Consider the following 18,380-nt stretch of genomic DNA (forward strand, 5'->3'; position numbering starts at 1 on the left):
TGTCCGCCTGAACAGGCACAAGGGACCTCAGATTAATGTCTCATCCAAAGCACAGCACCATCGACATTGTAGTACTCTCCTGGGACTGGTGAAATGTCAGCTTAGGACTGTGAGTTCAAAGTTCCAGTGTAGGGCTTGAATCCACAGTCTTCTGACTCAAATGTACAATTTGGTGTCAAGTATTAGAATTCAGTGAGATGAAGAGATTTTTCATGTTAAAAATACCAGACTTTGTAGATATAATAATAATGCTTATATTTGGTATAGTGCCATTCATGTCAGTAGGATGTCTCTATAAGCATTAGACTTTGCATTTTGTGGGCAAAATCCGGCTGCCAATTGTGCACAACAGTGTTCCAAAAACAGTTGTGGTTTGAGTGACCCAATTTTGTTTTGTGGGATTATTACCCCCGGAAAGCAATCCACCAATTGACTAACAACCCGGTTCCTAGTTTACTGTTAGGTAAGCAGAGGCATGTGGAGCAAGGATACTTGGCTAAGATTTTGCCCCGCACAAGAAAGTCTTAAAATAAGTGCTTTAAGACCATCCAGTAGACCATGTAAGAACCTCTCTCTAAATGTAATTTAATTACTCATTTAAAAAGCAGCTTGATGCACTGATGAGCGGGTGGAAGAGTGGGTGTCCTGGAGGAATGAGATTGGATGGGCCGAAGGGTCTTCTTCATGCAGAACAATCTTGTGTTCTTATGAAGTCCTGATCATTTGCCCAAAATTCTGCACACTCCCAAGATTCCTCCTTGTTGCAAAACTATTAATGTCAGTATAGGCTATTCATTGTTGATAACCCACTGTTCTCTTGGCAGTTGTATATATGTATAACCCAGGCCAGCGGTGTAGAAATTCAAATAGAAAAACAAATTCTCTGAAATTTTATTACAGAGTTAAATTTTATTACAGTAGTTAAATTTCAAGTAGCTAAATGTTTTAGCATTAAATTGTCTTCTCTGGATGCATAGTTGTATTGAGGCCTGTCAACCCTCACTTAAAAAATATAATCTTTAGACAAATGATTGTCTTGAGATTGATAAAATTATATTGATATAATATATGATTGTTGCTCCTCTGATCTTTCCTCTCTTTCTACTTCCCATGTACCTGACACACTATCAAAGAAGGGGGTTTCTCCCGGTGTCCTGGTCAACAATCTCCCAGGTGAAATTGATATTTTAGTTCATGGCTGTTTGTATGACATTGCTATGTGCAAATTGATTGCCCTGTTCGCCTACAAATACACAGTCACTACACTTTACAGTAATTCCAGTGGGATGTTTTGATAGATATGTTATTAAATACACAGATTATTATTATAACTAATTCTTTCCCACAACTTCAAGACTATGGAATTCTCACTTCTGTCTCTTTCCAAACTCATCCATCAATCATTCCTTCTTCTTTCATCCACAAACTATACAGTCAATTCACTTTACAGTATATTCTGTGAAGCACTTAGAGACACCTCAATGACATGATAAGGCACTATATCAAATGCAAGATTATTATTATTATTACAATCTTCTGTTTTTTAAATGGAACAACAACAACAACAAAATTACAGTTTCGGACCTGAGCTGGGGTTCGGGGTGGGGGAGGGTGGAGGGCAGGGGGGGAAACAGGGACATCGAAAGCACGGTGGAAGAGGAGGGTCTTGAGATGGGTTTTGAAGGAGGTAAGGGAGGGGGCGAGGTGGAGGGACTGCGGGATGGAGTTCCAGAGGGTGGGGTGAGTGGCAGAAGGCCCGCCCGCCGATAGTGGGGCGAGCAAGGCGGGGGACGTGAAGCAGGCCGCAGCCCACTGAGCGGAGGGAGCGAGCAGGATGGTAGGGGGTTAGGAGGTCGCAGAGATAGGGGGGAGCAAGGCCATGTATGATGGGAAGCCTCTGTATGATGGGAAGCCAGTGGAGTCGGGCGAGATTGGGGGTGCTGGGGGCCCAGAGGTCGTGGGCTGCAGAATCATGGATGAAGATTGGCATTGTTTAGTTTTGACTCTTCAACCTTGTTGAAGAGTCAAAAGCACAAAGTGATTTTACCTTTTCACTTTGGTTTCGCAATAAAACAAATGATTTTGTTGAAATGTAAAGAGCGAGAGATAAGATACAGAAAAGTCTATCTCAATATATCATTTTGTTTCGCAATAATAATCATGTTTCAATATCATCATATCAATAACAGATAAATAGAGGTCCATTATTTTCTCTTTTTTTTAAACAGATTATCATGGTGCTGTTTGCTCTTCGCCAGAACAATTTGCTGGAACACCTGTCCTTGAGGCCTTCAAACAGATCATCAATATCTGCCAAAATCCTCTGGATTTTGAGGACTACATCTTTTTCATTCTTGTTGCCTTTGGTATTTTTATAGGTAGCATCGTCCTTGTCTGGCTAGCAGGCTTAAGCAGGGTTTGCTGTAAAATGTGGATAAAGTCTATAGAAAGCCTGGATGATATCGATGAACAAGTAAAAATAGTAAATAAATAAAACCAATAGTGATATTTATCCATCACCTCAAGTGATACAGAGACATTTTTGAAATCACATAACTGCCTGAACAGTGAGCAGAGTGTGAATGTTAATGACCAAAGATGTTAAATAAATAAGCTTTAGTCACATAAACTGTTCACCAGTAATGGTTCAATGAAATGAGTTGTTATAGACGTTTGGAGTGCATCACTCTGGCAATTTGGGATTTTATTGAGTTTATAGTTACTAATTGCAATCTGTACATTGCTATGGGACAAATGGATTTATTTTGTAAATGATTTGTCACTAAATATTATTATATGTACTCCCCAAATCTGCAGCTGTTTATGTGCAAATCATTGAGTGTGTGTCTCATGTATTTGTAGAAATTATAGATTTGCATTTTCATGTAGTCCTAGCATGTAAGGCTATTTTGTGCTAACAATTAATTGCAACACATTCTTCAATTCAATTTTAATTTGCAAGCCACTTCTTTTCCAGCGCCTTGGGACGTGATAAGGTGCTATATCAAATGCAAGATTATTATTATTATTATTATTACTACAATCTTCTGTATTTTAAATGGAACAACAACAACAAAATTATATTTGTTTTAGGGTCTTTCACGTCGGGAGGACGTCCCAAGGCGCTGGACGTGAAAGACGTTATACAAATGTACTCTGTTCTTTTGAACAACTAAGGAAAACAGACTACAAGATTGAATTAAATTTAAGAATTTTACACAATTCTGTGCATTCACAAGCGCATTCCAACAATCTATTTCTGGAATTTTCATTTCCAGGTGGGATGCATAGAAATCTAGGTTTGGTTTGGATACTCTTAAGCATGGTGATAGGTGTGTCAGGCAACCGACCGACCAAAAAAAAACAAGAGTGCTGTAATGAAGACAGCAGAACTGTGTCCAATCCTTGCCCTGGCTGTCTGAATGCAGACGAATCAAACTGGACTAAGTGTCTGAAACTTTCAAAATTTTAAATCTAAGTTATGAAGAGATGCCACAGCATATCATTGTCTAATAAGTTAAGAACCTAAGAATTTTGCCAGACGAAAGAAGACCAAGGTCCATCCAGTTCACCTTCCACGATTCCGGCAGTCACATGACATGTCTCTCAAACTGTATATTGTATCCTTGACATATTATTTCCTAACAGAATTCTGTCTAATTTGTTCTTGAAAGAATCAACAATGTCTGTTCTCAGTAAACTTCAAATCAAGGACTCGGATCAGACACAGTTATGAAAATTGTGATACAGTGGTTGTATTTTCTGTGAACGGTTAGGAATACCTGGAAAGCTTGTGGTGGACACCGGAGGAAGCTAACAGGAAGCTGACAATATCAAATATCCAGATCAATTGTCAGTGAATAGTCTGTAAACGCTGGATAATGAGGAGCTCACAGATCCTAAGTCTGAAATCAGATGGCTCAGCAGGTCTCCATTGACTGGAGAGAAAAAAAGCAGCTTTTGCGATTCTCCTACTGATTTTTCAGATGCAATTGGCCAAGATAAATATGAATGCATTCAAATTCCAAATAAGTACCTCCATAAGATTAGATTCCAAAAAACATTGGGAGAGTTATAAATATTTTAGAATCCATAAGCTAGCTATGAATATATTGAGCCTTATTTTAGTCACGTTTAACATTGAAGCTTCCTACACTATCAATCACTTTACACAGCGGATATAGGTTGACTTTACAGTCCATTGATACAATTAGACTGTGTCTGATTTCTGCAAAAAGAAAAGTATGCTTATCTGAATTGATGAATAAGAAAGGAGATAAGATATCTCAATATGTTCTGGTCCCCCGTAACCCTCTCTGCTTTTTGCTTTAAGATTGTAATCCGAGGAGAGATTTCCTGAGTTATAGAAATGTCTGAGCTATTTTTACAAAAGTAGCAAATATATGACGTCTCAACCCAGTAAATTGTTATTGATAACAGAAGCTACAGTAGGAATATGAGGCACGCAGTTGAAATAATAATGTTTGAGAGGGGAAAAGGTACAGAAATTCTTCACCAAAAGTGAACTGAGGCTGTCACAAGGTAAGAAAATTCAGGCTAAAAACTTAACAAGAGTTACTGAGAGTTTCAAAGCAATTGACAAAGGCTGAAAATTAAAACTAATCTATTTGTATTATGGTCTCTTGCTCAATCTCAAATTGTAGAATGTAATTTTGAAAACACACAGTTTTGTTTTTAAATCTTAACACTAGGGAATTGTTAGTTGTTGAATTTCTTTGCATTGTATATTGTTTCAAAACAAATGAAAGCCAAAAAANCATTCAGCATTGCCATCAGCTCAGTGTTAACTTGGAGAGACACATTATCCTGGTTATTTCATGATATTTTTAAAAAGTTATGCAAGAAGATTAGGAATCGACTGGAGCATTTACTAATTCTCACTCACAGTATAAACTGAAATACCCTTCCCACAGCTTAACCAGAGTGTAAAATATTGTCTGAGTAAACTTCAACTGCTTTTTAGGTTATATTAAAAGACAAACAACAAATGAACATAAAATTGTAACTTGTTGTTTATTTACAAAAGATCCTGAATGATCGTTTCGCCTAGCTTTAGAATGAGATTTTAATAAGATGCATTGAATTATGGTTAAAAAATTGTGATGGTACTTTTAGTGTGGTGTTTCAATCCAAAATCCAGATTGCCCACTAACTCACAACTGAGCTTCCAAATCATCTAATTTAAAAATAGGATGATGGCTTCAAGTGCAAAATCAGATAATAGTCAGTCAGGAAGGTGGCAGCTCCCATTATCAGCTGATTGAGATAGCGCTATTATATTCTTAGGGACATGTCTCAAGTGCTTATTTTTATCTTAGAATTGCAATGAAGCCACAGTTACAATTAAGGTTATTACAGTTAGGGTTATTACAATTACAGCTAGCACAAGGAATGCATTGCCTGAAAGGGCGGTAGAAGCCTCTTTAATAACATTTTTAAGCGAGAAGTAGATAATTATTTGGGGAGAAGAAGTTTGCAGTGTTATGGGCAGAGAGCGGGGAACTGGGATTGATTTGAATGGCTATTTTCAAAGAGCCCACATAGACATGATCGGCCAAACGGCCTTCTTCTGTACTTATAGTTCTATGATTCTATGAAGGGGGTCACACTATTTCCTTGCCACTGTTCCGGCACCCAAAGTCGATACAGAAAAACATTTTCGGATAAAGCACCTACCCCACCATTCTTGTTGAACATTGAGAATATTTCCAGTGTCTCGCTCTCAAGATTTCAGGAGGAGCCACAAGCACTTGAAGCAATTCAGAATGATGCAGACGCAGGCCTCATGATTGATTGTTCAGCACCCACAATCTATAAAACCATTTTCAGATAAACCAGCTTCACAGTTGCCCTACAAGGTTCACGCAAGCACAGCATTTTACGGTATTAAATCCCTGTAAAACGCTTTGAGATGTCCTCCGATATGAAAGGAGCTACATCAATTGCGAGGATTTTTATTAATAATAATCATTAATGTTGTTAATAATAATAATTATTAATTGTAATTATTGTTGGGGAATGACCTGAAGCACTGATAAATTTCTGAGTGTCTTGTTTGCAAGGTTTTAAGAGATCACTTGAAGTAGTTCACAGTGAAACCAAAGAAGCTTCAGTCTGGTAACTACGGCTCTTGGTGCTCAGGTATTGGATACGAGTTTTCAGATTCCCTCACTCTGTCCATCAGGTGGTTGATGGGGAGTTATCAGTTTCAAGTGAAAAGGACAAACTAAAATAAACACACCCTTTTGCAGAAGCAGATCGATGTTTACACAAGGTAGAGTTTCAATGCGATAATTAATCCATAAATTAGAAGGTTGTGGGGGGGAGAAAACTATTAGTTTTCTTTATTTATCAGTAATGTGAGAAGTGTTTGTGTATTAACAACCAGACGGAGGGCTGCCATTAACATTTCATGATTCGTTTGGCTCAGGGCTGATGCTGAAAGAAGGGCGACGCTGCACATATTTCCCCTGTTTATGTAAACGGAATCTTTCTGGTTCTTGAATGGAATTTGAGGAAATGGAAATCGGGCAATTTAGACGGATCAATTTTGATCTTGACTCATAGGAGTCGTAAGCAGAGAGGTGCAGGGGCATTAATACAAAAAGCTTTTTGATCCCGAACGTCAGTGATGATAGTTTTACATTCCCGTGTGTAAGGTGCTATACAAATGTAATTTGTTGCTGTTATCATTACAGGCATGAACCCCGGGAACTGCCGATCCAAGATATTTCCATTACCTAAGACTACAAGCTGCAAGGATGACTTTGAGGCAGTAAAGAATGATGGAAGAAAGAGGAGCGTGCATTTCCTGCACACGGAAGAGACATGCTTTGTTTTGGATAATCGTTACACACCGGCTGGTTTTCATAGCAACAGGTTGTCAGCTTCAGCTAATGTTCCCTGTTGTGGCCCAGCTACTGTATCAACGGCTGTGCCATCAGCATCCCACAGGCCTGTGATCCTATCTGAAGATAATCAGGAGATAACATCGGTCCCAGAGTCCGCAACCTCCCAGGATCGGGACAGTAACATAGCTGGGGCTGGTGACAGTACTGCACCGTTATCAGCTGTTCCTTGCTTCAGTGATAGGAGGCGAAATAGAGACCAGTGGAACGGCTCAGTCATTGGATCAGACGCATCGAAGGAAGGTATATTGCTTGCACCATATTGAGTACTTCTTTCCTCTACTGACTACCTGGGTGCACGATCTTATGTTGCTTTTCCCCCCTTCCCTCCCCACTTTCAAATCCCGCCTAAAGACCTTTCTTTTTGATCGTGCTTACGGTCACCTCCCCCACCAGACCCCTTCTCCCCCTGGCTCAGGGTCAGACCCGCCATATCAAGTGCTCTGGGATGTTTCCCCCTGTGAAGGGTGCTATATAAATGCAAGTTGTTGTTGTGTTATTATAGCGTTCCATTAAGACTTACCTATATTATAAGACTTACCTTGGGATGTCCTCCCGACGTTGTTGGTGTTGTTGCATTAGAGGTTTTGGAAGAACAGGAAGATAAAGTTACGTTTCAGTAATGCTCTTAGCAAAGATAAGAGATCATTCGTTTTGATACCAAGACATTTAGCAGGTTTATTTCAGTTATTATAGCATCCCATAATACTTACCTAAATTACAAATTACTTATTCTCGGTTTTCCTTGTTACTTATACTATTCCTCGCATTTGCATACTTAAAAGAATGCAGACAGAAACAATGAAATAAATATGCTTTATAGTATATCCCGGCAAGCACTTTGAGACGTTCTCCTGACATGAAATGCGCTTCATCAAATGTGAATATTAGAATTATTATTAATATAGATCATTCAGTGTATTTAGTAAATCAATAACAAATGCAAATGCAAACAAATTTAGATCCAGTAATTAGTAGTGCAGTACATCCACCTAGATACGCAGTCACTCGACTTTACACTAAATTCAGTGAAGCAATTGATTTTCTGAAAATTGAATAATGCGGTGTACGAAGTGCAAGGATTATTATTATTAGTGCAATAAAGTACAATGTTACTAAATGGATACCATATGTTATCTATGTTTTCTACAAAATAATTTTCCCACTAATTTCCCACTAAAAGACCACGGGTTTTCTTTCTAGCACAAAGCTAACTGTAGATTTGTTTGTGCCATGTCTTTTCAGTGTGCAGCATCTAATACAACTTCTACTGTTCAAGGAGATGCAGTTAACCTGCACACATTTTCTAAGATAAACTTAATAACACAGTACTCTTTTTCCTTCCTACCCGCTTGTCGCATTTGTATTGGTAACAGAATTTGGCAGTGACTTCTCTGAAATTGGTGACATATTATTTCTCTGTGGCCTGTAACTAATGTTGCAAGCATTTGGTAATTGTATTGTGTTCTGCTCTTACAGGAATGAGAATATGTTATCAATTTACCTCATTTATTTAGGTGTGAACTCCTATCAAACTTGCAAGAACAAAGATCCACATGATACTCAATGTTGGGTATGAATTGTTTTATTAATGTAATATTTACATAGAAATAAAACATTATTGTCAAGGGTATTTTCATTGTGTAAATGGCTCAATGGTTTATTTCAGGTGGTGAAGGATTCAGATGGTTCTTTGGGAGCACCAAGGTGTCCAATTTGTCACAGTGTAACAACATGGATCTCACAAGTCTCCTCTGACATTCACTCTGTCAACCGTATTTCCCAAGAACAAGCTGTAAATCCATCAAATCTAACAAACACCGAAAATAGTAAGCATTTAAACAAGACTAAAATTCAACAGTTCACGTTGAGGATCAAAGAAGGGATTAATAATCCTTATGTAAAAAGGACTGGGCTTTTTAGAAACGTGTCAACTTTACATCAAAGATTCATCCAATACGTAAGATCCCAGTTCACATCTTGCTCCATAAGAGGGTTATGCGACCACTATTATGCCATTGCTTTAATATTCTGGATAACTATTATTATTGTGCTTGTCTTGGTTCTCATCAGTACTGTTATTTTAAGATAAGGAAACTCGTGGTTAATAATGAAAGATGTCATTCAGTCCAACTCGTAATTGTTGTCTTATGTCAGAACTGTTCTGTTAAAACTGCAGACGTGATGCTGAAAACAATGTCCACTCACAAATAATTAATGATGTATTGCACATATCAGTAGTCTGCCAACAATCATTATCTAGGCTCACACATTAGCAATGTACCTTACTTGGGTAAGATATTAGAGAGTGCGTCTTCTCATTTCAACAACAGCACTAGACCATTCATTTCAACAACACAGCATCTGTTGATTTCAACCACAGCACTAGTCAACGTTCAGGAGACTAGGGAATATTGAGCGATGAAAAAAATGTGTCATCCTTCTTCTACATTTACAGTGGTTTCACTTTCATTATGTTGGAAAATGTTACTTTTATTACTGTAGTAAGAAATATTCTCCCTCAACCAGGAAGGGAGCAGGAGCAAAACATAACAGGATCGGGGAAGCTGTCTTTAATGGAATGAAGAAAGACATTTTACTATCAATCACAAAATAATACTAGTTTTACTGCTTTGCAGACACTCTCGTTTTTGGACTGCTTCCTTCCTCCAACACTTTGATGACACCTGTTATGTGAAAGATATACAGCCTGGAGCTGTTCCTATTTGGCTAGAATAATAATCCTTGCAATTGACGTGGTGTTTTTGTACACTCGTCAAAACCTCTTAAAGTGCTTCACAGGATTGACTGTAGAATGAACTGTAGTATTCAATAGTGTATTTCTAAATAAAAACGTTGCTGCATTTGCTTTATTTAGTCTGAAATAAATTACAGTTAAACCAGATTAGTAAATTGCTGAAAGGGAATCAAATTACAGCAAATGAAATGGTAGTTAGGATGTGTTTTGTACAACAAAGCTCGTCCAACTCTGCTTCTTTGTGCAATCGTTTCCTGATGTTTACAACATGGTTTAGTCTTACTGCCGAAACAATTGAAGTTACTGAGCACCAATGATTTGTTGTCCTAATTTCTCAACACATTAACTTCAGTGTATAAGAGAAAAAACGCCTGTGATTTGACGTCCTTGAAATTAATGTGTAATGTGCAGCTGCCAAGTGAGGCCAAATTCAGAGTTATTGAATTTGATCTACACTGAAAAGAAGTTGGAATTGTTCACCAAACCTTTTAAAATAATAAACTACAAGCACGAGCACTCTGCAAATCCATTACAGCCGGGGAGGCAGTAGGGAGCAAGATAATTTACCCTATACCTTGGGTTAGGTAAGAGAAAATTTAGGGCTCCTCCTGTTGACTTGATGTAGAAAGAGCACATTTGGCTGCGATCGTCAATCTGCTGGAAATAAATTGACTAACCCGGTAGACAACCTGAAGTAAAATACTTCAGAAAAAACAAAGGATAATCCCTTTGACCATCGTTCAGCTACTCCCCGTCTGCCGCCCACCTCTAAAGACTACACATATAGGTGGACTCAACAAGGTAAATTATTTACATTTTATAACATAATCATTATAAAAGATTGACCCGTGTTAATATGGGTTAGGAGAGAACTGTCTGTTTATCTCCTCTCTTTGTGTGGGTCACCGGAGACTATCCACAAACACAGTGGAATTTAAAGTTTGTTATACTTTGGTGCACCATGAATACTGAAAACACGCTTCCAGCATAAGGAAAGTTTACATGCATTTATGAGGTTTAGTCTATTTGTACATTTTAGTTTGCAACATCTAAAATCCACAAGAAAGCACTTGATTGGAGATGCTGAATCAATAGTCATCTCACAGACAAGTACAGGACAAACTGATCTCATCCCAAGAATGTGGTTGAGACATATAGTAAAACATGATTTGTTACTGAGAAATAAATCTCAATAGCACTTATGTACAGCAATTCTGCCACTGCAGTGGAATAATGCTACCTACTAACAGCAATAAAGCTTTACAATAAAATACTCTTTTATCTTGAAATATTTTAGCTATTTTTAAATCAAGGGAAAATTGATCCCAGAGTCAAAAAGTTTATACCAGTGCTTAGACATATGTAATGTCATCTTAAGATAAACTTCAGCTTTGCAACAGTATGTTTCACAAAGAGAGCTTGTTGAATAAACTATTGATATTGTATTTTAATAAGCTATCTGTAGTTTTCAGTCACGCCATCATTTTTCTTCGTGTTTTGTTCCAGTTCTAACAATTTCTTATAAAATGCTTCAGCTGTTTCAATGTCAAGGTCCATCTAAAGAAGAGAACAAATCATTGTCAAAACAGTGCAAACAAATAGTCAGTTGCAATGGATTTCGATAATGTTTAGGACAGTGTTTTACTGAGGTCAAGTAAAATTACAACGGTACAGTACAGATTAAATAACAGGTAATCTACTGCTTCTTATTTCGTTGTTTCTTTTCACATTACCCATGGCCTTGTGACCATTTCACAGATACGAAAAAGTCTCAGAAATGCTATGAAGGTTACAGAACTGCAAATGGACTAGCTGTTAATTTGCTCAAGAGGAGGGGGGATATTTTTCCCCCAAAAAAACTCTTGAAGGCAGACACTTCGGGGCTTTGTGCTGGTGTAAAGAAATATCTGCTTAAAGAAATATCTGAAAAACGTATGCTTTGGCAGAAAGAATAAGTAAACTAATAATTAGTGCCGGTTCCACATGGACAAGCCTTCAAATAAATTGATATTGCAAGAGAATTCCATGTGTGGCTTTATTCAACAGCAACAAGATTACATTTGTATAGCGCCTTTCATGTCGTGAGGACGTCCCAAGATGCTGAAACTATTCAATATGAAGTTAATTTTTATTATAAAAGATGCAATAAAAATTTATAAATAACAATGAGGATCTTCACTGTATTCCTCTAGTGGAACATAAAGTGCCATCTAACCTTCCTTGGGACTACATAATTATTCCCGAATCCAGATGTGCAGCTGTGGTACTTCACCAAGGGGTCCAATGACTCTGGTTTCTGTTTGAACAACCAAACCTACAAAAGAGAAAAAAAAAGATTAGAAATGACAGGATTATTGAGAATCTTTTATCTTACATCAAAGAAAGTGAAAACTTTGAAATGTGGTACTTCCGTCAGCAGGTCATGAACTCCTCTTCCTCCGAGAGTACATCACAAACTGAGATAAACATTCAATGCTTAAAACTCCCTTTCAAATAGAGAAAGCACAATGAACTACCAGCTTGCTCTGTGACAAGCTTCTTCTCTGGGTTCCCAAACCATGTTCATGAGGAGATCTAATGATGCTAAATTGACAGCCTGAACCACTCTGTGAGGCATGGAGATAATGTTTATATTGTTGTTCAGCCTCTCATAATTTCTGCCTCGATATCCCATACCTGAAATCTGAAAAATGACTATAAACAATAACAAGTTCCATTTATGTAAAGTACTTTTTATGTCGGAAGGACATCCCAAAGACATTGAAATTCGACCAGATTTGAGAAGTCGATTCCCTTCTCCATGCTGCCCAACGGCACAGATGGGAGAATTGAACCAGGAACCTTCCAGGTTTTATACGAACTGAGCCACAGGATGATTCAGCTGAATAACATCCTTCAAAGTATTGGCTCATGTAAAACACAGTGGTTGGTGCATACAGTTTTTTTACCATTACCAATGCTGCCGTTTTCTACATACCAGTGCCTCTGTTCCATTCTGGGTATTGAGGGTGAATGAGTTTGTGAAGACTCGAATCTAGAATGCAAATATAAGCAACAGAAACGTGACTCAAATTAGCGCTGGAAACTGCATTTGTGGCATAGAATTTGAATATAGACAGAAATTCTACTCACCAGCCACATAATGGGCATAAGTAAAGTCCAGATGAATGGATGTAGGATGCCGTAGGTCAAATTAGTCAACACGAGGCCTGGACATATCACACTGGAAAACAGGCCCTGAAACAATGCAGACATTTTATATTTAGAACATGAAATTACAGTCTACACTTCTAGTTTCTAGATACTCAAACAGGTTTAGAAACATTTCATTGTTAGAGATGCAAATCAATAATAAGAAGCCAGTAAGTCTTTCTACAGGGCATTTATTCACCTATCCCATTCAACTTCCAATGTTTCAGATCACGTGTGCTTGGGGTGGGTTTATCGATTTAGTTGTGCCTTTTAGATTTTTCTGGGAACCATTTTTTCAGGTATTTAGGTGAAGCAGCCAACTACCAATGGTCACTGCTCTTCCGACATGAAAGTAAACAGAGTTCAAAATTAACGCATTCATACCAGCAACTACCTAAACACTTCACATTCAATGGAAGGTACCAGCTCTTTAGAAGTAGAAGTGATTGGCCTGTGATCTATGACAAAGGCTACTGAGCTCACCTGGCTATTGTAGTGTTTGTTCAAGGCTACACTGAGCAGATCAGTTGCATATTTGGATGAACTGTAGGATTCCTGGCCATGACCATGCTGGTAGTCAGTTAGACTGAAGGCAGATTTCCTTGCGTTGTTGGAAGATGTCCAAATTACTTGCGACGGACACCCAGGCTGACCCAATAAAGGTTCTAGGCCACGTATCTAGAAAAGAAACATTTGAGTCCAAAACATGAAATATATTTTCTTAACTTTTATATTGTTTTACCTTCTTCCCACCATATGTTACTCACAAGACCTTTTGCTTTACCCCATTCTTCCTTAGAACAGGCGCCAAAGCATGGATCTCACACCTTCAGTACACAACATATAGACTTTCTCCTATTTCTGGGTTCATACAGAAAGAATTGCCCCTTGAGTGCAGCTCTGAAGGTGATGGCTACACTGGGCAAACCAGACCCAATAATGACTAAAGCACTTTAGGAAAGGAATGGCAAACGGTAAACTGGAAAATCCAGGTCATTGGGACGGTAGATTAATAGGGTGCTATTATTCCAATTCAAGGAGCAATTTTGTGAAGAATGTGGAAAATGTCAAAATAATGCCGTTAAATCAGTACGGACTGGATGGTTTGACAGATTAGTTGTAATTCCAGCAGGGTGTCTGGGTTAAAAAGCTTTAACCAAATAAGTCACTGGAAGTGAAACACATCTCATTCAGAGATGACATATGGTCACTGCTCTTCTGACATGAATGTAGACAGAGTTCAAAATGAATGCATTCGTACCAGCAAAAAATGTCCAAAGACGTTGGTCATGAAGACCTGCTGCAGTCCATCATCTGTGACCCAGTCTTCCTGGGTAAGTAATCCTTCCCCTGTGGCAAACATACTGATAACTTTGCTGTTAAGACAAAAACTCAGTCATAATGGAAAATGCACAGATTTCCTTATCAATGTGGAAAGTCACTTCAGCAAGTGCTTCTGAACACTGTTAGTACTTTACCTGGAAAACAGACCATTGATGAAGGCTTTCAAATTGATGCGAGGATTGGGCATAATCCCAGCATTCAGGTACAGATAATCCAAACGCTGATACCTGCATCAATACAAAGCACTTCAAATTAATGAAAGGCAATTTGGGTTCAGTGTTCATGAACTGACGAGTCGTTTTCTTTGCTATTGGATTTTTACATAGGCACGAAACAAATACAAGACTAAAGCAGATTGCAATGACACTTTGGATCCTCTGATGATCACACAAGACAATGGGACAAGCAGATCTCAATGTCAAGAGATTCAAACCTGGATTAACAGGGAAGTGAATGGATCCAAGTGTCTTCTAACAGCTACGCCACTATGAGCCTACAATAAGCATGTGATTGAGTGAAAAATGTCTGACTTTCTGAGTTTACGTACAGTGCAATCATGCAATCTTACCTTTCAGCAAGTGGGCTACAAATAAACTACTTTAATGTTAATAGTAAATTAAGGACTTGCTGGTGCTGTTCTTCAGAACTACGGCCTTTCAACTCTAGGATCTGCATCTGATTGCAATCCAGACTGAAGGACTACTCTATGACTGACAATTGTTGCCTGAAATCAGTTTGGGAATATTAATTGAGATCCTAGTAAGTGCAACACAAAAATGGCCCGCAGAGGAGAGGATTATAGGGTAAACAGTGCTCATGGAACTGTACATCACGTGAGGAGGCTGGGGACTCAGAGTGAAATATATAGCATATATCAATAGGGAAAAAGGTAGGAAATTATTGGTTACATCATGGCAAACACTTTGTCAGATTCATTTGTTGGGTTGGTGGTCACTTGAAATGCATTTTGCTGTCACTGAATTTCCACCTCACTCTGCATTAACAATCACATTGCCCCATACCTCTGCATTATCTCCTGCGCTGCTTCGATCACGGATTTTATATTCCCGACATCCACCCTCAGCAGGTTAATGTCAGAGCCAGGATGTGACAGGAGAAGCGCTGCCTTGGCAGCCTCCGCTCGCTGCATGTTCCGACAGGCCAAGCACAAGTGTATCTCTCCATCCTCGGCCAGCAGGCGCTCACAAAGAGCCAGGCCAATGCCGCTGGGAAAGAGGTAAAATAAAGGGTTGCTGGCTGCAAGATGATAAAAATGAACAAACAAGGGTACTTGTACAATTCGTTTTCAACTAACGGAAACACACAAGAGGGAGAGGGAGCTGTTGATGAAATTGATGAATTTGGATCTCAACAACTGACTGTCACTGAAATTGAATTGCTTTTCCCAGTTCATTCGCACACAGCCCAATTTTGGGTATTAAATTAATAATATTAAATTAATGTTATACACCTGAGTGTCTTCCCCGTCTCCCTCTTTGTGGTGAAAACTGCGTGGTGGCACAAAGGTTGAAATGGGGGAGAATTTTTTAAAAAGTAGTAAGATATCTTCAGTTATCATTACTGTTTGATTATAACATCAGCAATGCTCTTGTATTTTTCTGTGTTCAATTTTCTTGGGAAATGAAAAAAAACGACAGAATTGCTCAGTGCCATTGATTTGTTCCCAATGTTGCTTAATATCACTTCTATAATAAAGAAGAACCCAGTTGCAGACAGACTCACAGGGGCTGTGCATCCAGAAGGAATCGTGTTGAACCGCAAAGGTAGCTTTTTTCGGTGGAAATGAAACGTACAGTTTCTACTATGAAGATATTTTATTATAGCAAAGTAATTGTGTGAGAGTGCAAGCGCTCTCAAGAGGCAGAGTTTAAACATCTGAAATCAAAATTTTTCTTACAAATGATTTTTTAAGCATCTACATCTCCCAAAGGGCAAACAGTTCACACTTGGAACTACAGCATTTTTATTTAAAATACTTTTGAACCACAATATTTGTATTTAAAATGAAACACTGTACAGTCTGCAGTGTAAGGACAGCCTTACATCTCTCCTTTGTGTGGTTACCTTGTAAACCACAAACAAAATGTGTTTTTTTTTCATTCTCAATGGACTTTGAGAACAAACAATCGCTTTGGCCCTGTAAACTCTGAATCAGGAGATACATTAGAGAAACAAAGTCTAAAACAACACTCTTAAAACTTTAGCTTTTTTTCACAACAGGACTGAAATTAACAAGATGCCCGAAAAATTAACTGAACTCTGGAATTCTGAAATACCCCCACCAACCCCCACCAATGGGCAATGGTGGAGATGTAAAAGAGGAAAAGCAAGTATCTGAAAGGCAGGTCAAACCAGGTGTGAGATCCATAGAACCATAGGAATTTACAGCGCAGAAGAAGGCCACTCAGCCCATCATGTGTGTGTTGGCTCTTGTAAGAAGCGATCCTTTCAGTCCCGTTTACCTCTTTCCCCGTACCCCTGCAAATTACTCCTTTATTATATCTCTAGTTCTTCACTGAAAGCATATTAGGTTCTTCCAAACAGGAGCATTGGGATGAAGAAGATCCTTTCTGCCCATTTGACCTCATCCTTCCACAATACCCACTTCAGCCATCGACCATCTTGCTCCCCGGACATTGGAATGGACATGAAGCTTGAATGTGCAGTGACCCAGGGACCTGGGACATTACCTGCACCACACCCTGTCTCTAAAGTCACCTGTTGGCTCCGGTTACGAGAACAACCTTCCGGGTGATCGTTGCCAAGGTGCTGGGATCCGCCATCGCTTAGGATTTGAAGGAGGTGGTGGCAGGAATCTCTGCTCAGTCTCACTTGTACTGTTACAGATGGGGTGTCACTTTTCCCTGAGCACAGCAACTGTCTGTGTCACTGTCTCTCAGTCTCTGGGTCACTGTCTCCCTGTCAGTCTCTGGGTCACTGTCTCTCTCTCTCAGTGTCTGGGTCACTGTCTCTCTCTCAGTCTCTGGGTCACTGTCTCTCTCAATGTCTGGGTCACTGTCTCTCTCAGTCTCTGGGTCACTGTCTCTCTCTCTCTCAGTCTCGGGGTCACTGTCTCTCTCTCAGTCTCAGTATGATTGTGTTTATCTCTCTGTTTGTCTCACGGTCACATTTGATCTCTTTCTCTCTGAGTGTCACACTCTCTGTCTGTCAGTGTTTGTCCCTCTCCTTCTGTCTCTCTCACTGTCACTCACTCTCTACCACATACTCTACCTCTCTCAGTCTCCCCCACCCTCTGTCTGTCTGTCTGTCTGTCTGCCACACTCACCCTCTTTCTCTGTCTGTCTGTCACACTCACCCTCTCTCTGACTGTCTGTCACACTCACCCTCTCTCTGTCTGTCACACTCACCCTCTCTCTGTCTGTCACACTCACCCTCTCTCTGTCTGTCTGTCACACTCACTCTCTCTCTGTCTGTCTGTCACACTCACCCTCTCTCTGTCTGTCTGTCACACTCACCCTCTCTATGTCTGTCACACTCACCTTCTCTCTCTCTGTCTGTCTGTCTGTCTGTCTGCCACACTCACCCTCTTTCTCTGTCTGTCTGTCACACTCACCCTCTCTCTGACTGTCTGTCACACTCACCCTCTCTCTGTCTGTCACACTCACCCTCTCTCTGTCTGTCACACTCACCCTCTCTCTGTCTGTCTGTCACACTCACTCTCTCTCTGTCTGTCTGTCACACTCACCCTCTCTCTGTCTGTCTGTCACACTCACCCTCTCTATGTCTGTCACACTCACCTTCTCTCTCTCTGTCTGTCTGTCTGTCACACTCACTCTCTCTCTGTCTGTCTGTCACACTCACCCTCTCTCTGTCTGTCTCACCCTCTCTCTGTCTGTCTGTCACACTCACCCTCTCTCTGTCTGTCTGTCACACTCACCCTCTCTATGTCTGTCACACTCACCCTCTCTCTCTCTGTCTGTCTGTCTGTCACACTCACTCTCTCTCTGTCTGTCTGTCTGTCTGTCTGTCACACTCACCCTCTCTCTGTCTGTCTGTCTGTCACACTCACTCTCTCTCTGTCTGTCACACTCACCCTCTCTCTCTCTGTCTGTCTGTCTGTCACACTCACTCTCTCTCTGTCTGTCTGTCACACTCACCCTCTCTCTCTGTCTGTC

General features: G+C 39.6%; 1 protein-coding gene across 3 annotated transcripts; it reads right to left on the bottom strand.

Moving 5' to 3' along the window:
* Nucleotides 1-9,380: 9,380 nt before the first annotated feature.
* On the bottom strand, nt 9,381-17,209 carry hsd17b7 (hydroxysteroid (17-beta) dehydrogenase 7). Of its 3 annotated transcripts, none has more exons than XM_007895646.2 (9): nt 16,707-17,024; nt 15,246-15,449; nt 14,358-14,450; nt 14,141-14,255; nt 13,363-13,557; nt 12,820-12,924; nt 12,665-12,721; nt 11,903-12,001; nt 9,381-11,244 (listed from the first exon to the last, which is right to left on the bottom strand). In XM_007895646.2, the coding sequence occupies exons 2-9, from the start codon at nt 15,371-15,373 to the stop codon at nt 11,143-11,145; spliced, it is 894 nt and encodes a 297-aa protein (XP_007893837.2). In that variant the 5' UTR covers nt 15,374-15,449; nt 16,707-17,024; the 3' UTR covers nt 9,381-11,142.
* Between the last annotated feature and the right edge of the window lie 1,171 nt (nt 17,210-18,380).

This window comes from Callorhinchus milii, unplaced genomic scaffold, assembly GCF_018977255.1.
Source record: "Callorhinchus milii isolate IMCB2004 unplaced genomic scaffold, IMCB_Cmil_1.0 Scaffold5, whole genome shotgun sequence".
NCBI lineage: Eukaryota > Metazoa > Chordata > Chondrichthyes > Chimaeriformes > Callorhinchidae > Callorhinchus > Callorhinchus milii.

Excerpts from the sequence above, each read along its gene's own strand:
- hsd17b7 (XM_007895646.2), bottom strand. The coding sequence starts at position 15,373 with ATGCAGCGAGCGGAGGCTGCCAAGGCAGCGCTTCTCCTGTCACATCCT. Across the intron at positions 13,558-14,140 it reads TCTTTGGACATTTTTTGCTG|ATACGTGGCCTAGAACCTTT; the intron begins GTACGAATGCAT and ends TTTCTTTTCTAG. Across the intron at positions 11,245-11,902 it reads ATTATGTAGTCCCAAGGAAG|ATGGACCTTGACATTGAAAC; the intron begins GTTAGATGGCAC and ends TCTCTTCTTTAG.